Source organism: Plecotus auritus, assembly GCF_963455305.1.
Source record: "Plecotus auritus genome assembly, chromosome: 10".
NCBI classification, from domain to species: domain Eukaryota; kingdom Metazoa; phylum Chordata; class Mammalia; order Chiroptera; family Vespertilionidae; genus Plecotus; species Plecotus auritus.
The window spans coordinates 9,924,669-9,946,641 of NC_137785.1; the positions used below are offsets into that span (position 1 = coordinate 9,924,669).

Consider the following 21,973-nt stretch of genomic DNA (forward strand, 5'->3'; position numbering starts at 1 on the left):
TTCTCCTTCTCCTTCTCCTTCTCCTTCTCCTTCTCCTCCTTCTCCTTCTCCTTCTCCTTCTCCTTCTCCTTCTCCTTCTCCTTCTCCTTCTCCTTCTCCTTCTTCTCCTTCTCCTTCCCCTCCTCCTTCTCCTTCCCCTCCTCCTTCTCCTTCCCCTCCTCCTTCTCCTTCCCCTCCTCCTCCTCCTCCTCCTCCTTTTCCTCCCTCCCTCCCTCCCTCTCTCCCTAAAAATCCATGGAGCCCAGCTGGTATGGCTCAGCGGTTGAGTGTCGACCTAGGAACCAGGAGGTCATGGTTCGATTCCCGGTCAGGACACATGCCCGGGTTGCGGGCTCGATCCCCAGTGGGAGGCATGCAGGAGGCAGCCGATTCTCATTGATGTTTCTATCTCTCTATCCCTCTCCCTTCCTCTCTCTCTCAAAAAAAAATCAATAAAAACATACTTTTAAAAAATCAATGGGAAAACTATCCTCTGGTGAGGATTAACAACAAAAAAATTTTTTTTAATGTGAGGGCATATTACAACTGATAGTGTCAGCATAATGTCATAATTTAATTGTCACCCCCCTTTTTAAAAAATTCTCACCCAAGGATATTTTTTCCATTGCTTTTTAGAGAAGTGGGAGGGAGGGAGGGAGGGAGGGAGGGAGGGTGGGAGAGAGAAACATTGATGTGAGAGAGACACAGCAATTGGTTGCCGGGGATTGGGAACAGAATCTGCAACCCAGATTTGTGCTCTTGACCGGGGATTGAACCAGAGATCCTTTGTTGCTTGGGGGCTGACGCTCTAACCACGGAGCATACCACCCAGGGCAATCAGCACCCCTCTTTTCTTTCTTACTGGTATATGAAATCATAAAGCAAATACAATCCACAGCATGATGGACAATAAAGGGGGGCTCTAAGACAAGTAACCTCTCAGGGTGATCTGATCATGCATTCTTAACTGGGCAGGTCACGGTGGGTAGTGAAGCCCCAGGCATACAACTTCTTTAGTGAAAGGTTTCAAGCCAGCCTTGGCCATTGTTCTTATGCATGACGAACACAGGCACATACTCCGGTGCCCACGTTGCGTTCTCCCACCTCCGGGTGCTCTTCCTCAGTTCCCTGCTTAATTCCAAGTGCATAAGAGAAACCTCTAAACTTTTATTCTTCGAGGCGTTTGAGATCTCGCTCCCCAGCATGTGTCTTCAGTTTGGCTCAAGTAAAGGCTTACCAAAAAAAAAAAAAAATTACTTACAGGTTTGGGTGCTTCTTATGTCGACAGCCTCTTAGATTAAGGAAAGAGGGTGGGAAGGAAAGTGCGTGGGTGAGGAGTCAGGCTGCCCTATTAACGAGGTGATCTCACTCCATGACACAGTGTTAATCTATCCGTGTTGCCATCTAACTGTCACGGGCTTCTCAGCCTGTGTGGTCCAACATGGTAGCCACTGGCCACTTGTGGTCATTTTTATTTATTTATTTACTAGATTCATGCAAGAATGGGCCTTCCTTACCCTGGCTGCCGCACCGCCTTCACTCTGCCCGGAGCCGCCTTTCCGCCTTCCCACGCTGCCCAGAGGCCCAGAGTGGCTGGGGTGGTGCAGATCGCCTGTGTCCCACTCCACCCCTGGCCCCTCAGCGCCTGGGAATGCAAATTAACCTACCATCTTTGTTGGGTTAATTTGCATACTCACTCCTGATTGGCTGGTGGGCATCACAAAGGTATGGTCAGTTAGCATGTTACTTTTTTTTTTTTTAAATATATTTTATTAATTTTTTACAGAGAGGAAGGGAGAGGGATAGAGAGCTAGAAACATCGATGAGAGAGAAACATCGATCAGCTGCCTCCTGCACATCTCCCACTGGGGATGTGCCCGCAACCAAGGTACGTGCCCCTGACCGGAATCGAACCTGGGACCTTTCAGTCCGCAGGCCGACGCTCTATCCACTGAGCCAAACCGGTTTCGGCAGCATGTTACTTTTTTATTAGTGTAGATTCTTTTTATTTTTTAATCCTCACCTGAGGATATGTTTTTATTGATTTTAGAGAGAAAGGAAGGTAGAAGAGAGAAAGAGGAGAGAGAGAGAGAGAGAGAGAGAGAGAGAGAGAGAGAGAGAGAGAACATCGATGTGGGAGAGAAACATTGGTTGGCTGCCTCCTCTATGCACCCCAAGTGGGGATCGAACCCTCAACCTGGGTATGTGCCCTGACCTGGAGTCAACCCCATGACTTTTTGGTGTATGGGAGGACGCTCCAACCAACTGAGCCACACTAGCCAGGGCACTTGGCGTTTTTCAATGAAGCTTAGCTGAACTGAACACGTGTGGAATTTCCATTCCTTCGTCTCACGGCCACATGTTGGTGCTCAATAGCCGTGTGTGGCTGGTGGCAGTCAAATTGGGTGGTGCCAATAAATAAAGTATTTGCATATCGGACGAGGAATATTCTGCTGGACAGCTGTACTCCAGAGCATGGCCCCGAGAACAGCTGAAGCATCATCACCTGAAACTTATTCGAGGTTGAGTCTTGGACCCCCCAGCCCAGACCAGCTAAACCAGAATCTACATTTCACTACGATCCCCAGAAGACAATGCCTAGGAACATTTGAGAAGCACCACCCCAGGGTGCCAATGTGAAGCACCCAGCCCTATAGGGAATTCTTGTAAGCCTTTCTCTGAGCCAAGCTGACGACATATGCTGGGGAACAAGATCTCAGATGCTCTGGGGAAGAACATTTTTGCAGTTCCTGTGTGTGTGTGCCTTTTGTTCAGGAGGGAGCTAGGGAAGATTACATGAAGGTGGAAGACAGCAAAGTGGGGACTGGATCACAGGAGAGCTAACAAGATTAAGTGTTCTCTGTCTGGAGGGTGGTTACGCCTTCCAGGGGTGTCACTTATGGTGTCTCAAAAAGGTGTGTTAACCTAGATGCACAAGAACAATAGATGGGGCTGGTTTCACAACTTTTCACTAAAGCAATAGGAAAAAAAAAGGGGGAGGGCGGACAAAAAATGAAAAATTAAAAAAAGATTCCCTGGCTGGGTCCGACCATTGGTTAGAGCGTCATCCCAAAACACCAAGGTTGTGGGTTCGCTCCCCAGTCAGGGCACATACAAGAAGAAACCAATGATGAACAATAAAGATTTATTAAAGAAGAAGGAGGAGGAAGAGGAGGAGGAGGAGGAGGGGGAGGGGGAGAAGAAAAAAACCAATAAATGCATCAATAAGAGAGGAACAACAAATGGATGCTTCTGTCTCTCTCAAATCAATAAAAAGAAATAAATACATAGAAAAAAAATAAACAAATAAAGAAGTGACAGGCCCAGGTGGGACTCCCCATCGAGCCCTGCCCGGTTAGAAAATGGTAATTTATTTCACCATCACTTTTCTAGCCACCATGTAATGACTCAGTTCCCCAGTTCTGGGCACACCTAGGTTCCCTCCACTACCCAAGCCGTGGTGCAATGATTATTTGGGGCGTTGACCATAAACAGCCATTGGTATTCGCTAGACAAAAAGGGTTTATTCAGGAAAACAAAACAAAACAAAACAAAACACCTACAATCCAGTATGTGCAGCCATGGCCAGCCACATGGAAGTTCGTGCCAGGACAAAGATGGAGGACGTCCTTTGCTAAGAGGAGGGGTGTTACCACCTTAGAGCTCCATTGGCAATACTGTAGAATGGCTCCTGTAGAACTCTCTCCACCACACAGAGCAGGAGAGCTCCCCCTACAGGCCCTCCCGATTCCTGGGGTAAGGTCACTGTCCTACATTTTGACAGAGAGGATAGGATGCTCCTTATGTACCTACAGGGGACATCTCTGGAATACAGGAGCAGGACTAATGGACCAAAAGGCCCATTCTTCATCCATCTCACCAAATGCCAGCAGGTTTTTTTCCAGATAAAGATTCCTGTCTCCCGCCTCAGTGGATAGAGTGTCCGCCTGTGGACTGAAGGGTCCCAAGTTTGATTCCGGTCAAGGGTACATGCCCGGGTCACAGGCTCGATCCCTAGTAGGGGGCGTGCAGGAGGCAGCTGATCAATGATTCTCTCTCATCATTGATGTTTCTATCTCTCTCTTTCCCACCCTCTCTGAGATCAATAAAAAAATATAGTTTTTTAAAAAAAGATTCTTTCTCCTCACACCCTCAATCATGCCAGTAGTTCATTCATTCATTCAGCAAATATCCATTGAATCCTATTCCATGACAGGTACTGGGGACTCACTTCCAGAGGAGAGGCAGACGAAGAAACAAATGAATAAGTAAAACAGAAAGTACTACAGATGGGAGTCAGCCCTGGGACGAAGGGTATAGAGGGTTGCAGAGAAGAGTTACAGTGTGGTATGCTTTTTGTGTTTTTTTTCATTGTCACACGAACACTTCCCACCTGCCGATGGGATTCCAATCATCCCATTAACAGACAAATCCCCTTTAATTTGTCAATTACAGCTGACATTCATCATACTTTATATTCCTTTCAGGTGTACAGCATAGTGGTTAAACAATTATATAATTTACAAACTGATCCCCCTCTTAAGTCTCATACCCACCTGGCACCATCCATAGTTAATACAATATGATTGACTACTAGAGGCCTGGTGCATGAAATTCATGCATGGGTAGGGTCCCTAGGCCTGGCCAGCAATCAGGGCCCATCAGGACCTTCCGGCTGCTGGCTGGGGCCTTCCTTCGTTCTGCACCGCCCCCTGGTGGTCAGCGCACATCATAGTGAGTGGGGACACTTTGCATATTAGCCTTTTATATAGAGAGATATTCCCTGTGCTGTATTTTACATCCCCGGATGGTTGTGCCACGAAGGGTTGTTAACTCAGAGGGCCTGGGCTGTCCAAGTCCTGCACATTACATACAAAGAGAGGTTTGGCCTTTGCCTGGCTTCTTGGAGATAACCACAGAGCCTCTGCGTTATCCTGTTTTTGTTTACCCAGGGCACCAGACCATGCCGGAGAGTCTATGCTAACACGGTGACTTCTGGTGGAGTCCTCGGAGGACCCAGAGACAAAGGTCAGCCACAAGGGCAGACAGCTGTGCCTACATGACCAACAACCAATAAAATACCTAGACACCCCCGGTGGACAGCCCTCTGTCTGTGGGGGAATTAGGGGTGACCTGCATGACCACAGCCGGAGAGGACACCAGGAGGCTCGTGTCTGGCCTCTCCTGGTCTCTGCCCTGTGTGCTGTGTTGCTTTGTTCATGTTCATCTGTAGCCTTTTGCTGTCATTTAACCCAAATCGTGAGCAGAGCCGCTTTTCTGAGTTCTGGGAATCCTTCCGGGGATTCGCGGAACGTGTCTCGGGCCCCCAATTACAGGACTCAAGGAAGTCTTCGTGGAGACGCTGAGGAGAATAAGAGAACCCACGTAGACCTCTGGTTTGGAAGAGCGTTCCCATAGTGAGAACAGCCCTGAGGTGGGGGTATGGCTGGCATGAGAGGGGCAGGAGGAGGGAGGGAGAGTAGATGACATCAGAGGACCATCGGGGCCAGATGGTCTAGAGAGAGCCCTGTAGGCCACCTTCAGGAAACTTGACTTTCACTCTGAGTGAGGCGGAAGGCATTGCAGGGTTTGGAGAAGAGGAGTGACCTGCCCTGGCTTACTTTTTTTTTTTTTAAAGGTCAGTCTGGCTGCTGTGTCGCAAATAGAATGTAGGTGGACAAGGACAGAAACAGGGAGACGAGAGAGTGAACATATAGGTGAGAGGTGATGGTGACTGGGAGGGACCAGGTGGTAAGGATGGAAGGTGTTGAGAAATGGGCAGATTCTGGATCTACTTCGAAGGTAGAGCTGACAGGGTTTGGTAACAAAATGGATGTGTGGTAGGAGACAAGGAACCCAAGGGCAAGGCTAAGGTTTGGACCAAGGAGTGGAAGGATGGAGAGACCATCTACCGAGAAGACCAAGACTGCGGAGGACCCCGTGTGAGGCGTGAGAGGAGTGAAGGACAGGAGTCTCGTTTTGAACTTGAAGGAACACGCAGACGTCGAGTAGGCAGTTGGGTGCAAAGCCCAGCGTTCTAGAGCGAGGTCTTGGCCAGAGACACAGATTTGGGAGTCGTCAGCATGTGGATGGTATTTAAAGCCACGAGACCTGATGGCGATCATCACCAAGGGACTGAGTGTAGACAGAGGAGAGAAGAGGACCACGCGCTGAGTCCTGAGATGCCCCACCATGTAGAGACCGACCGGGGAGATGACAGCCAACAGCACCAGCCACGGATGAGGACCAGCCAGTGAGTGAGGAGGATGACCGGGAGGGTAAAGTGTCCCAGAAGCAGAGGAGAGAAACCCTTTGAAGGAACAGGGAGTGATCCACTTGTTAAACGCAGCTGATAACTCAAGTAAGAGGAACCCTAAAGGGATCGCCACTGGGTTCAGCAACATGGAAGTTATTGGTGCCCTGAACAGGGGCACGGTTGGCAGAGCAGTTGGAGGGTGGGGGGTGGGGAGGCTCAAGAAAGAACAAGAGGAGAGAAATTGCAGTCAGTGAGTGTAGCCAACTCTTTAGAGAAGAATTGCCGTGCAAACAAGTAGAAATTCGGCCAGGAGAGCATGAAGGTTGGAGAGGTTTTTATTTTTATTTTTGTTTATTATAAATATATATATATAATTTTAGAGAGACAGGAGACTAGAGAGAGAAACATCGATTGGTTGCCTCCCATACACGCCCTGAACGGGAATGGAACTGGAGCCCCTTTGGTACACTGGATGATGCTCAACCAGCTGAACCACATCATCCAGGGCATTTGGAGAGGTTTCTAAAAATTATTTTAATGGAACATGGGAGAGATGGTAGCATGTTTGTATGTTAGTGGGACAGCTCACTGGTGGGGGGAAGAACTGATGATGTAGACAAGGGAAGAGAGAAGTGCTGGCTGGAACAATGTTTTCAGGAAGACGAGAGGTGGTGGGATACCGGGCACAAACAGAGGGGTCTGTCTTCGATCGAGGTGCAGACTGTTCGTCTGCAGACATGGGAGAGGAGGCAGAGGATGCGGGCACACAGTCAGGTAGGTGGCAAGGCTGATCTTTCTAGCTTTTGCTATTCCGATGGGTGAAAAGTGATGTCATTGCCACCCAGGGACGATGGTGACTGGGGCCGACGCCTGTGACCCAGGGATCCAGCAGCTCTCACGAAAGAATGCATGGCTCTGGACTCCTTGCACATCTCACGTCTGGTTTTTCCGCGGATCTCTCTCCATCACGTCTTTGTGCCTTTGTCTCTCTCTCTCTCCCTCTGCATTTCCCCACCTCTCCCACCCACTTTGTCTGTCTGTCTCGGTGTATTTATCCCTTTGTCTTTATTGTATCAGGGCCTCTCCTCTGGGCCTGGTGGTGGGGCCCACTTTCTCGCCCCAATCAGCACTTCCAACCAGAACTTCCAGTTCCTGCCTCACAAAGAACCCCATTTTGAAGCCAAGTCAGGGTGGGGCTTCCAGGAATCTCATGTGCCTCCCTCTCCAGGTTCACCTATTTAGCAAGCACCTGTGTGGCCCTAGGTCCCTATTAGGCTCTTGTGCAAGTGCCTTCCAATATTAACTCATTTAACCCTCCTCTGTGAGGGAGGTGCTGTTGACGATGCCATTGTACAATCGGGGACACTGAGGCACAGAGGGTCCTTGTCGCTTGAACTCCAGAGCCTCAGCCCTAAGCCACCAGGAAGCCTGCCTCTTTTTCTCGTCTCTCTTTCCCCATCCCTACTCTCAGAAGCGGGGGAAGACCCTGACCTGTGAGACAGTACACCTGGACTTGGTCCAGTTGATGTGTCACCCCCGTGGGCTCCAGTTGCCTTATCAGTCATGGGAGGGGGTGGAACGCCCTCCATCCTCCGTGGGTCCATGACCTACCTCACTTCAACGCAAGTCAGCCAACCTCAGTCCTGGCCAATCATAAGCTCAACTATCAGCATTGACCTCATACTCACCCCTCAGCAGATGCCAAGCCAGCCACCCCCTCTCCAGGCTCCTTCCAGCCCTTCCTAGGTGAGAAAGGGCCCTTCCGAGATGAGAAAGGCTTTTGTTGGAAGCGTGGACCCAGCCACAAGAGGGCACAGGTACCCTGACTTCCCACACAAGCCCAGCACCTCACGTAACCCGGCATCCTCCCTCTTGCCACCCAGACTGAACCCAACTCTACTGGGGAAGAGTCAACTCGGTATCCACGCGGGCTCCTGCCCTATGAAGTGGGGGAATTCCACGAGGCGGAAGGACAATTGCTTTTCTGTCACTGGGAGAGGAGTTCACAGCTATGACCCAGCCCACCCCCACCAAAACCCTACCTCAACACAGATGCTCAACCTCAGTCCTCATTATCCATGGCAATCCCTACATAACACCAACTCAAATGCTTTTCAACACCTCCCCATCCAAAACTTCAGTTTTGGCCCCATCCCCAGTCCCACCCAATAGGACTCCATCAACAGCCTTATGGCCAGAAACCTCACAACCACAACTCAATCCTGTCCCCTAAACCGACTCCAGCCTCATCTTCACCACATGTCCATTTTTCTCCCCAAATCCACTTGCATTCCCAATGCTGTCATCAGATCCATCCTAAACATGACCAAAAACTTTTCTCCCTGCCGAAACCGGTTTGGCTCAGTGGATAGAGCGTCAGCCTGCGGACTGAAAGGTCCCGGGTTTGATTCCGGTCAAGGGCATGTAACTTGGTTGCGGGCACATCCCCAGTAGGAGGTGTGCAAGAGGCAGCTGATCGATGTTTCTCTCTCATCGATGTTTCTGACTATCTATCCTTCTTCCTTCCTCTCTGTAAAAAATCAATAAAATATACTTAAAAAAAAACAAAAAACTTTTCTCCCTAGTGTATGGAAAAATTGTGAAAGACGTGGATATTGTGAAGACAATTGGTGTCTTCAATGGAAAACTAGATGGGCCAACTGATTTTTGGGATCACTGCTTCTTTTACTGTCTTTGAGCTGCTTTACAACTCTGTAAATTATGGACAGCTGATAGCAATGCAAATCACTCCTGTCCATAACCATGCAAATGAGTCTTACCAGGTAGAAGTGCAATTTCCTTCTCCCCACCACGTGGAATAAGACAGCTTATGTCTATTTATAAATTCATTTCAGCATTCCTTATTGCCTATGGTTCTTTGGAACATCTTGATAGTTTTATCACTTATTAATGTGCCAAAATAAAATATTAGACATATGTTCAATTTATAGATGTAGGAGAGTCATGGTTTGATCTTTAAAAAAAAATTATATTTTAACCCTAGCCGGTTTGGCTCAATGGATAGAGCGTCGGCCTGTGGACTGAAGGGTCCCAGGTTCGATTCCGGCCAAGGGCACATGCCCAGGTTGTGGGCTTGATCCCCAGTAGGGGGCGTGCAGGAGGCAGCCAATCAATGATTCCCTCTCATTATTGATGTTTCTATCTCTCCCTCTCCCTTCCTCTCTGAAATTAATAAAGAAATATATATATTTTAAAAATTATATTTTAAGCCCTGGCCAGGTAGCTCAGTTGGTTAGAGGATTGTCACTATACGCCAAGGTTTTGGGTTCAACCCCTGGTCAGAGCACACATGAATAAGTGGAACAGCAAATCAATGTCTCTCTCTCTCTCTCTCTCTCTCTCTCTCTCTCTTGTCTTCCTTCCCTTCTCTCTCTAAAATCAACAAATAAAATTTTTTAAAAAATATTTTTTGACACTAGATTTGATCCCTATATCCAAATTTAAACTTTCCCCATTATGGCCACACCAGTTTTGATGCTAACACTCACTCCGTCCGGCTCAACCCCTTATCCCTATCCTGACACCACTACCCTCTCCAGACTTCATCGGGCCCCCATCCCTGGCTTTCTTCCAAATTCTGGCCCCACCTCGGTCCTCCCTAATCCCTAATCCTGCCTCCTCCACCCTCTAGGATTAATTCACAGCCCCACCCAGTCACAATTTCAGGAGACTCCTACTCATTCCCCAAACAACCTCTTCCTCCTTCCTCTTCCCTTGTCCCAGCCCCCAGAGCGCTTCCCTCTCCGCCCCATACCCATGGACTCCCTCACCCCATCTGACACTGCTTCCAAAAGGCCATTTATCCAAAAGATTGCTTTCCCAGGCCCAATCCCTGCCCCCATCCTCATTTAAGGACAGTTGACTGTCTGTCAATCACCCACCTGAGAATTAATTCCCTTGTTGTGCCTGATGGTTGGGTGTGGGGGCGGGAAGGGCAGATGGTAGAATACGCTTGGGCATCCCTGTGTTTTTTGGAAGAAAAAGGGCTGGAGATGGAATTGGGGCTAGCGTCCAGGCCAAGAACTGAAATTTAGATGCGTTATATTGTGATGTCTAGAGATAATTTTGAGATAAAGCTGTCGAGGGCACTGGTTTTGAGGGATAGACCAGGGGCTGGTTGGAATTAGGCAGGGAAATGGAAATAGGGTGGAAATAGCCTTATGGGGGCTGATGTCTATTGAGAGGATGCTCAGGGTTGGAGCGGAGGTTGGAACGCGAGCTATGTTACCGGGAAGGGTCATGGGGATTTGGGGTGGGTTTGGGAAAGGAAGTAATGGGCTTTCTCCTTCCGCCTAGGTGGGTCCTGCCGCCTCAGAGTTCACTATGGGTTCAACTGGGGCTTGGGAGGAGCCAAATCTGGATCCCAGTTTGTCCTGAAAGCTCCGCCCCAAGCAGAGGGCCAAGCCCAGGCTGGGGGGTGCCTGACACAGCCTGCTGAGCCATCGGGGGTGGAGAGGGGTAGGCCAGCGACCGGGAAATGCTGAGGGCGCTGGGGGAGGGTGTCAGGGGTTAAAAGGCATGGGTCGGGGCTGAAGTTGGAGGCAGCTGGCTGCAGAAGCTCTCTACCCGGGCCCCTCGCCCAGGTAAGTTGCGTGCGCCTGGGGCAGGGGCTGGAGCTTTGGAGGGGAGGAGGGGGGCGGATGGAAGGGGAAAGAGGGAGCATAGCTGAGTCAGGGAGATGGAGAGGGAGACCTGAGGCTCAGTTACAGATAGAAATCTGCAGAGATGGAGAGCTGCAGGCGCAGGGAGATAAGCTCAGTGTGAGAAGACCAGGTGTGGGAACCAACCCTGGGAAGGGAGGCAGGGGCCAGAGAGAGGGGCTGGAGCGTGCACCGAGGGCCCAGCTTGCAGGGCAGGGTGAAGGGACTGGTTACCTGGGTGGAGGTCTAGCAAGCCAGTGCCCTAGGGTGCACGCCCTCCCCCGATGAATTTGGGGAGGAGGTGGGCCAGGGTTCTCAAGAGTGCAGGCAGATTTACAACTGGGAAGTTCAGGGGTCAGAGATGGGGATTTTGGCCAGCCCTTTCACACCTCCCTTCCTAGTTCTCAGGCCCGTCCCGCCCTGCCCCCCACCCAGAAGCTGCCATGTGGCCCCTGGCCTGTGTGATTGGCTTCCTGACCACGGCCTTGTCAAGCGGTAAGAATGGCGGGGGTGGAGGCGGGGTGGCCACCGCAGACAATGGTAGGAGGGGTCAGGCCGCGGGATGGGGCGGGGAAGCCGCGAGCTCCGCCCCCCCTCCCACTCCCACTCTGGGCAGGATCCCCTGGGGACAGCCCCGAAAACTTCCTGCTTATCCCTGAGTGACCTGGTTTCCTGGCAGAGGTCAGCCTCCCCTCTGTCCCCAGCAGGCCCCCTTTTCAATCTGACTCTGCGCTGGAAAGCACCCCCCCCACCGCCCCTTCCCCACTCCAGGCCTCCCGGCCTCCCTGAGTGAGAGGAGTCGCACAGACAGGGGTTCAAATCCTGACGCTGCCACTCTGAGCGAGTGACTTCGCTTCTTTGTGCCTAGGTTGTTCCATCTGTAAAATGGGGACATGCGGGGCTGGGCAAAAGTAGGTTTACCGTTGTTTGCATGGGAAATAGTGCAATCGTTAATAAATAATAATAATAATAATAATAATAATAATAATAATACCGTGCTTTGCATAGTACTCATAACTGTAAATGCACTTTTGCTTACAAAGGGTTGCTTCGAATATTAAAATGAAATGAGGTAACGCCCATCTGTGCGGACTGCCCAGCCGATAGAAGGGGTGGGAGGTTGCTTGGTTAGTCGTCACTATTACCTTATTAGTCGCGTTCTCTATCCATTCTCAGAACCTTCCAGTTCTTCCTTTCATCCTTGGGGTGACCCCAGAGCTATCTGATTTCACCCAAAGTCAGTCCTCTCCCATGTAAGCCCCCCCCTCTCCCTGCCTTGGCCGGCAAGTTCTCTGGAAACCCCATTCATGTTTCATTCGCGCATTCAGATGATGTATTGTAGCCTTGTAACCCTGAAACCTACATCATTTTATTCCCCAATGGCACCCCAATAAATTCAGTAATAATTTTTTTTTTTTAAAAGAAAACACAGGCCCTGGGTGCTGTTCAGGCAGAGACAGGGTCCCTGCTCTCAGCACCCAGAGCCCCGTGGGTTCGGCTGCAGACCTCATTCCAACAATTACCCAAATAATGAGTTAATAATAAGCTGCAATTGTTGTAGGAGGGGATGGCTTTAAAGGACCGAGCCAGGAGGCTAGGGATGGCAGCTCCCTGCCTGGATGCCCCCCGCCCACCCCCCCAGACCCTGGAGCTGAGACCCAATGGAAGGAGGAGGCCAAGGGCACCCGGCACCTGGCACCAGCCTTGGCCTGGAGGTGGGGTGCCTCGTCTCCTTTGGCAACACTCCCAGACCTCCTGCCACGTCCCCAGCCCCTCCTGGGTGCCACGCCCTGGGCTAGGAACTCCACATGCATTAGCTTGTGGAATCCTCAACAGTCTTAGGAGGGACCTGAGCTATAATTACTCTAGTTTCACAGCTGAAAAACCCAAGCCTCCAACAGGAGAGTCCAGCCCTAGACAGCAGCGCCCCTGAGTCAGGGTTCTAATCTGTACCTGCCCCGTCCATCCCCCATGTCCTGGCATCCATCTTCATTATTTTAGGCCCCAATGGTCTGCTTAGAATTGATTATTTTTTAACTTGAATTAACACATGTTAAAAGTAAAGTCGATGTCATCGTCCTAAATGGAAAACCGCATTCTTTGCTAGAAACAAAAGGGAAAAAGAACTATACTGAGTGGCCAGATTATTGTGATCTCTGAATGCATAATAATCTGGCCACTCAGTGTGTGTGTGTGTGCGTGTGTGAATATATATATTAGAGGGCCGGTGCATGAATTTGTGCATGGGTGGGGTCCGGCCAGCCTGGCCAGGGGGAGCGGACATGGGCTGTTGGCCAGCCTGCCTGCTGGTCGAACTCCTGGTCGAGGGGACAATTTGCATATTAGCCTTTTATTATATAGGATATACACTGAGTGGCCAGATTATTATGCGTTCAGAGATCATAATTGGCCACTTTTAGCCTTTTATTAGCCTTTTATTATATAGGATATACACTGAGTGGCCAGATTATTATGCGTTCAGAGATCATAATAATCTGGCCACTCAGTGTAAATCTTGCACAATGAAACAAAAATGGTATGTTTTTTTTGGTTGGACCACCTGAAATTGTCCACCTGCCCCGAAACAGCACATGCAGATGGTTCAACTTAATACATTTTAGGTTGCAGGCTGAGGGCTCTGCTCCGTTTGTTTTTGTTAGTTAATTGGTTAGTTAGTTATTCCTCACCCGAGGGTATTTTTGAGAGAGTGGAAGGGAGGGACAGACAGAGAGAGAGAGAGAAACATAGATGAGTCGCCTGGCTGCCTCTCCTGCATGACATGCACCCCAGTGACTGGAGCCGGGATTCGAACCTGCCATCCAGTTACCAGCCCTTGACCGGGAATCAAACCCATGCCTCTGTGGGTGCTTGGGGCCAACGTTCTAACCACTAAGGGCATCCCTTTGGGTTTTAAAAAGTGAGCTCAGTCCTAGCTGATATGGCTCACCTCAGTTTGTTGATCACCATCCCATGCACAGAGAGGTCTCGGGTTCGATTCCTGGTCAGGGCACATGCCCACGTTGTGGGCTTAATCCCCAGTAGGGGGCATGCAGGAGGCAGCCGATTGATATTTCTCTCTTCCTCTCCCTTCCTCTCTCTAAAAATCCATGTAAAGATCAGAATTGGAAGAGAACCGGACAGTGACACAGTGTCCGAGGATGCAACTTGATGTTACTTACGCCTCATCCCTGTACCACCTAAAATGGCCTTGTGCCCACCAATGACTTCTGTCCCCAACTTTGAGAACCACTGGGCTAATCCCGCTGCTTATGTAGGTGGGGAAGGGGCTTGCTGGACTTCCTGTTGCAGCTAATAATAGCAATAGTGCCCACCTACTGAGTGCTGTGTGTGTCTTAGGTGTAGGATTTTACCGAATCCTACGGCTACCCCATGACAGATGGAACTGTTACCTTCCCTGCTGTGTCTCTGAGAAGACAGAGACTGGCAGCTTGTGACAGGATCCCCAGCCAAAAAGCGGCACATTCAGAATTGGACTTTCTTTGTTCCATTGTCAACAGCTGTGTCCAGAGCCAGATACAGTGCCTGGCACACACGACATTAGCTGAACACCTACTGTGTGTCAGATATGATGATAGATCTAGCTCCCTCCTCTATCTGCAGTGTCCAATAGGGTGGCCACTGGCCACTTGGAGTTTTTGAGCATTTCAAATATGGCTGGTGTAGCTGACGAAGTGAATTTTTATTTTTTATTTTGTTAATCCTTGCTTGAGGATATTTTTTCCATTGATTTTTTTTAGAGAGTGGAAGGGGAGGGGGGGGAGAGAGAGAGAGACATCAATGTGAGAGAGACACATTGATTTGTTGCCTCCCGCACATGCCCCAACCAGGGCCTGGGATTGACCTGCAACCCAGGTGTGTGCCTTTGATGGGAATTGAACCTGCCACCCTTGGTGCAGGGCCGACACTTCCCCACTGAGCCACACTGGCCAGGGCAAGAACTGAATTTTTAAGTTTCATTTTGATGAGTCTAAATTTAAATAGCCACGCCAGCTAGTGCTACCATATTGAACAGTGCAGGCCTGGAGAAAGAACTGTCGAGAAAGAGGAAGCAGCAAGTGCCAAGGCCCTGGTCAGTTTGAGAACAGATCTGCGAAACTGGAACAGAGTGAGTGAAGAGGAGAGTGGTGAGGGATGGGGTCGAAGGGATTAACAAAGGTCAGATGATTCAGAATCCTGCAAACTTTGAACTGAGGAGTGGTTAGCCTATGGATGGTATTTGAAGCCATAGAGGAACCCAGTAAATAAGGTGCTAAAAAGATGGATGCATGGATGCTTGGATGGACAGATGAGTGGATGGATGGATGGATGGATGGATGGATGGATGGATGGATGGTTGGACAGATGCATGGATGGACAGATGCATGGATGGACAGATGCATGGATGGACAGATGGATGAATAGATGAAGGGATAGATGGATGGATGAATGGAGGGATGGATGGACAATGGATGGGTGGATAGATGAAGGGATGGAGGGATGGATAGATGGACAGATGGATGGACGGATGGATCGATGAAGGGATGGATGGATAGATGGATGGATGGATGAAGGGATGGATGGATGGATGAAGGGATGGGTGGATGGATGGATGGATGCTGCCTAGGTGGTTGTGGAGGTCCATCTCACTTCTACCTCTTGAAATCCATCCCCGTGGTGGAATGAGAGAGAAAATGCAGGTAGGGAGAAAGCTTATCAGAAACTCTTCATTCAGTGAACTCTTCCTTCCTCTCCCCCCTCACCCCCGCTCCCCGTGGAGGAGATGACACTTCTGTGGAAAAGGACGTTGTCATCTCTTTGCCCCGTCACATCTCTGCTCCATTGGAAATGGCAACTCCGAGAGCCCAAGAGATGAATCATCAGTTCCTGGTCACCAAGAGCAAATGCTGAGCCTCTCCCCAAACTCAAGAACTACACCTCCAGGCTTCCTCTACCTGAACCCCCGTCCTCTAACATTTTCTCTCCTTTACCAGGCGTCTCTCAAGAGCATCCCAAGATTATCAACAGCACCAATGGGACCAATGGGTTTCTCCCAGGCGGCTACACCTGCCCTCCCCACTCTCAGCCCTGGCAGGCAGCCCTGCTGGTTCAGGGACGGCTGCTCTGCGGGGCAGTCCTCGTCCACCCCCGATGGGTCCTGACTGCAGCACACTGTCTGAAGGAGTACGTGGGGGCCAGGGAGGATGGGGGAGGGATGGTAATGGGACTGGGTGGAGTTTGCCTTTGAGGATGAGGTTGGAGTTCTTTCCGGTTTGGAGGTGAACGGGTGAGAATGAGGTTTGGGTGGAGTTAGGGGGTTGGGGATGGGAATGGCCTTGAAGTAGAGGATTTGGATGGGATTGGAGTTGATGTGGAAGGAGATGGGGAAAGTGTGATGGAGCTGGGAGGGGGGTAGGGAGGGGCCCATCTTCTCTAACCACCCTGTTGCTGCACCCACAGCGGATACAGTGTCTCCCTGGGCAAGCACGCCCTGGGGCACGCGGAGGCTGGAGAGCAGGTGCGGGACGTCGCCCGCTCCATTCCCCACCCTCAGTACCGGAGCAGCCCCACTCACCTGAACCACGACCACGACATCATGCTGCTGGAGCTGCAGTCGCCTGTCCGTCTCTCGAGCCACATCCGTGTCCTGCCTCTCTCCCACAGCGACTGCCTCCCAGCTGACACCTGCTGCCGCGTGTCTGGCTGGGGCACCACCATCAGCCCCCGAGGTAGGTACCCACACAGGTGGTCTCACAGGGTGGCCGGGGGGATGGGGGCAGAGGCGGGAGAGTAGTTTGGAGGAGGATTCATTTTTTTTTTTAATTTGTTGACTTTTAGAGAGAAAGAAGGGAGAGAGAGAAACATTGATTTTGTTGTCCCACTTATTGATGCATTCGTTGGTTGCTTCTTGTATGTGCCCTGACCTGAGATCAAACCCACAATCTTGGCAAATCAGGAGGATGCTCTGACCAACTGAGCTACCTGGCCACAGCAAGATTCCTTTTTATATAAAAAATGAAAATAAAAAATATATAGTTCTAAAGAAACAAGAAGAATATATAGTTACATATGTATATTACATATAACATAATGTATAAAGTTATGTATATCTTTTACATAAATATAAATTTATAAATATATAAAGTTATGTTATAGATATCCTTTATATAAACTTATAAAGTTATATACTGTTATAAGTCATATACTATACAGTTATGTCTTTATACAAATTTATAAATATATACAATTTCATATATTCTACATATTATGTGCATATTTATAGAAATATACATTATATGCCTGGCTGGTGTGGCTCAGCGGTTGAGCGTCAGCCCATGTATAAAGAGGTTGCTGGTTCGATTCCTAGTCAGGGCACATGCCGGGGTTTTGGGCTCGAGCCCCAGTAGCGGGCATGCAGGAGGCAGCAGATCGATGTTGATATTTTTCTCATCGATGTTTCTATCTCTCCCTTTCCCTTCCTCTCTCTAAAAAAACAAAAACATTTAAAAAATTAAAATATACATCATACATCTGTATATAAATATGCAAATTATAAAAATTAGATTTTCTAAATTATAGTTCTATATTTATGCATTTATTTAAATATTTGTATATAAATTGTATATTATGGTAGGTATATAGTAATTAAATATAATAAAATGTAAACAGCTTTATCCTTTGTGTATAAATGTTATGTGTGTGTGTGTGTGTGTGTGTGTGTGTGTATATATATATCCTATCTAATAAAAGAGCAATATGCAAATTGATCATACCTCTGCTAAACCACAAGCCACGCCCACCAGCCAATCAGGAGTGAGTATGAAAATTAACCCAACCAAGATGGCTGCGGCCACGGAGAGAGCAGGAGGCTTGCGTTTCCCCGGCAATGGAGGAAGCCAAGCTTTCCGCAGCCCTGGCCTGCCTTGACCTCTGCTTAAGGCTACAAAGTTTCAATTATAGAAGATAAATAAATCCCAACAAAAATGGCTGCGGCCACAGAGCAAATAGGAGGCTTGGCTCCGCTCAAGGCTACAAAGTTTCAATTATAGAAGATAAATAAATTCCAGATACCAGGGCCTCCGCTTGGGTCACCGGGGGGCATGGCCAGCCTGCAAACCACCACAGGCCCCTCACTCAGGCCACCCCACACCCCAAGGGAACCCCCACCCTGATCTGGGACACCCTTCAGGGCAAACCAGCCGGCCCCCACCCATGCACCAGGCCTCTATCCTATCTAATCTTCCTATCTAATAAAAGAATAATATGCAAATTGACCATCACTCCAACACACAAGATGGCTGCCCCCATGTGGTCAAAGATGACTGACCCCATGTGGACACAAGATGGCCACCACAAGATGGCCAGCAGGGGAGGGCAGTTGGGAGGGACCAGGCCTACAAGGGAGGGCAGTTGGGAGGTGACCAGGCCAGCAGAGGAGGGAAGTTGGGGGCAAACAGGCTGGCAGGAGAGCAGTTAGGCATCAATCAGGCTGTCAGGGGAGTGGTTAAGGGATGATCAGGCTGGCAGGCAGAAGTGGTTAGGGGCAATCAGGATGGCAGGCAGGCAAGCAGTTGGGAGCCAGCAGTCCTGGATTGTGAGAGGGATGTCCAACTGCCCGTTTAGGCCCAATCCTACCTGGATCCGGCCTAAATGGGCAGTTGGAATCCCTCGAGGGGTCCCAGATTGGAGAGGGTGCAGGCTGGGCTGAGGGACACATCCCCCCAAACCCCCACCCCCCTGTTCACGAATTTCGTGCACCGGGCCTCTAGTATATATATAATTAGAGGCCCAGTGCATGAATTCGTGCATGGGTGGGGTCCAGCCAGCCTGGCCAGGGGGAGGGGACATGGGCGGTTTGCCGGCTTGCCTGCTGGTCGAACTCCTGGTCGGGGGGACAATTTGCATATTAGCCTTTTATTATATAGGATATACACTGAGTGGCCAGATTATTATGATCTCTGAACGCATAATAATCTGGCCACTCGGTGTATATACGTGTGAGTATAAAGCTGATCTACAGCAGCAGAGCCCTGTTCTGTTCCCACGCTCTCCCAGCTTCAATTCTGTCTTTCGGCCCAGCATGCCCCATCTCTCTCCCACCCCTTCCCTACTCTCCTGTAATTCTTGCCACCTCTCCTGTGGTTTCCCCATCACCCATTCCCTCTCACCTTCTCTGTCTTCCTAGTTCTCCCCACTCTCTCTGTCTTCATGCATCCGTTTTCTCTCCTCTCCCTCTTCATCTGTATCTCTTCACACTCCGTTCCCTGACCATCTCTCCCTCCGCTTTCCTTTCCCGTTACCTCTCCCCCCCATATCTCTCCATGTTTCTGTCTCTTCCATCACTTTCTCCCCCGTCTCCCTCTTCCCATCTCTCTTTTCGGCCAACTGTCCTATTGAACTCCTGCCTCATCGCCCGTCCAAGACAGCTATCCCCAGACCTTCTCTCTCTCCTCCCCAGTGAGTTTCCCACAAACCTTACAGTGTGCCAATATCCAGCTACTCTCAGATGAGGAGTGTCGGCAAGCCTACCCGGGGAGGATCACACGCAACATGGTGTGTGCCGGCTCACGCGAGGGCGGCAAGGACTCCTGTGAGGTGAGGCCACGTGGGGCTGGGGTGGGGGGCTGCCATGGGCCAGGATGGAAGCCAGAATGGAGGTGGGGACGGATGCTGCAGGGAAAGGATTTGCTTCTAGCCTTTGGGGAACTAGTCTTTGTGAGGTGAGATGTCCCCTAGAGTAGAAGGTTAAGGCAAAAGGGAGTACCCATGGATAGCACATAGACTTCATCTTAAGCCCCAGCTGTGACTGACAGTGGCTGCCAGATCCTGAAGTTGACATGCATAAAAGTTAGGATTCTTTTGGTTGCAATTGACAAAAAAAAACAACAACAAAAAACCACCAACAAACAAACCCAACTCAAACTGCCTTAAGCAAACACTGGCTTTTAAAACTGGAAAGCCCCGAGGTCCCTGCTTCAGGCACGGATGGATCCAGGCGCACGCGTAATAGAGGTGAGACTCACGTGAACATCTTGAGCTCCGTGCTCACGAGGCTGACTGAAGTCATGTGTCCCAGAACCTTCACTCTGGCCCGAGCTGTGGGATTCTCTGATGGACCAAGTCAGGGTCACGCAAATAACTGTGGAGGCTGGGAAGGGCAGGGACAAGGGGGAGGGGGCCATGCCCCACATGAAAAAATCAGAAAGTTGTTACCAAAATAAGGTAAAATGGATACTACATGGGCAAAATGACAGCTAGGTACAATAGAGGAGGCTTCTTTTTTATATATATACTAGTAGCCCTGTGCACGAATCCGTGTGCCAGTATCTTTCTGCGGGGCCTGGCCGCTCCGCGCCCACTACCCAGAGGCTCTCTGCGGCCCAGAGGCCCATCCATGGCCAGGCGCGGAACGCTTGCCCCGTCGCCGCGGTGACGAAGCAAGCATTCTGCCAGGCCGCTCACGCTGCCCGCTCTCAGCAATCACTCCCCCAGGACTGGGGGACTCTGGAGGGGCTGAGAGGACTGGGCACCACCATCTTTGTGATGGAGTGACGGTTAATTTGCATATTACCCTTTTATTAGATAGGAGGACTAGAGACCCGATGCACAAAATTTGTGCAAGTGTAGGCCTTCCTTCCCCTGGCTGCCGGCACCAGCTTCCCTCTGGCACCCGGGACCTGGGCTTCCCTTGCAGCCCCGGCTTCATCCGATAGGTTGTCCGGAAGGACATCTGGTCTAATTAGCATATTACGCTTTTAATATATATATATATAAATTATTGATTTCAGAGAGGAATGGAAAGGGAGAGAGAGATAGAAACATCAATGATGAGAAAGAGTCATTGATTGGCTGCCTCCTGCAGGCCCCACACTGGGTACTGAGCCCACAACCTGGGGGCATGTGCCCCGACCAGGCATTGAACCTCGTCCTCTTGGTTCATAGGTCAATGCTCAACCACTGAGCCACACCGGCCAGGCTAGAGGAGGCTTCTTAAGTGGAGGTTTGGTTCCGTGAGAAAGGGTGTGATAATGAATCAATGGCGAGAGCCTTATCGGTAGTAATAATGTTTGTCTTGGACCCGGGGGGGGGGTCGGGAGGGGGAAGAAGCACACATGTGTACAAACCAACCCAGATGTGGGTTAGCTCAATAGTAAGATGGCATGAAGCTGGAGCAGATTTTGGGGGGCAGGGGGAGCAATGTGGGATTCAGTGGCAGGGAAAGAAGAGCGGGTGTGTGGGGTAAGCTTTCACCACTTTCATGAGACAGGAACAAAAAAAAACAACGGAGACACACAGAAGTCTCCCCCTGTCTCAGTATCTCTCTCTCACCGAGATGGGGGGACTTGTTCTCATTCTCTGTCCCTCTGAGTTTATCTTTGTTTGTTTTGGGTTCTGTTTTATTTTGTTTTGAGTTCGTCTTTTTGTCTGTTCCTCCCCGTCTCTGTTGCTCACTGTCTCTCCACAGTCCTCTGTCTCTCTCTGCCTCCATGTCTGTCTTGCTCCATCTTTCACTCTCGCCCCACAAGGCCCCCTCTCTGCCTTTGTCTGGCCCCAGCAAGGACACCCCCCCTTTTCTGTCTCCTCCACTCAGGGCGACTCAGGAGGCCCCCTGGTCTGCAATGGAAAGCTCCACGGTATCATCTCCTGGGGAGACTTCCCGTGCGGGCAACCCAACCGGCCCGGTGTCTACACCCGCGTCTCTCAGTACGTTTCATGGATCCAGGAAACAATCCGAGAACAGAGACCTCGAGAGCAGAAATGGACGAAGGGCCCACAATAAAAGTTGGGTTGACTGACCCACCTCCTCACTCCCTTGGAGCCCTCCTTCTGCAGTTTGCCCAGCCCTCCCCTGCCCCTGCCAGAACGTTCCACTTAAACCAGCGATCCGTGGTCCCAGAATGTCACACCCCAGATAACATTCCGTGTTTCAGAAGCACTCAGTCCCTGTCGGCATCACAGTCTACCAGACGTTGTATCCCTGAAACACCCCAGTCCCCCAAGAGTCCCAACCCGGATACGTTCTGGGTCTCCCAACTGTTTCAGCATCAAGCCAGATCACCATCTAAATGTTCTGTCTATG

At 50.1% G+C, this 21,973-nt stretch overlaps 1 protein-coding gene across 1 annotated transcript; it reads left to right on the forward strand.

Moving 5' to 3' along the window:
* Positions 1–11,339: 11,339 nt before the first annotated feature.
* KLK13 (kallikrein related peptidase 13) lies at positions 11,340–21,673 on the forward strand (the record flags this gene model as incomplete). Its single annotated transcript, XM_080646075.1, has 5 exons — positions 11,340–11,391; positions 15,888–16,077; positions 16,354–16,622; positions 19,352–19,488; positions 21,485–21,673. The coding sequence occupies 5 exons, from the start codon at positions 11,340–11,342 to the stop codon at positions 21,671–21,673; spliced, it is 837 nt and encodes a 278-aa protein (XP_080502201.1).
* Positions 21,674–21,973: the final 300 nt, after the last annotated feature.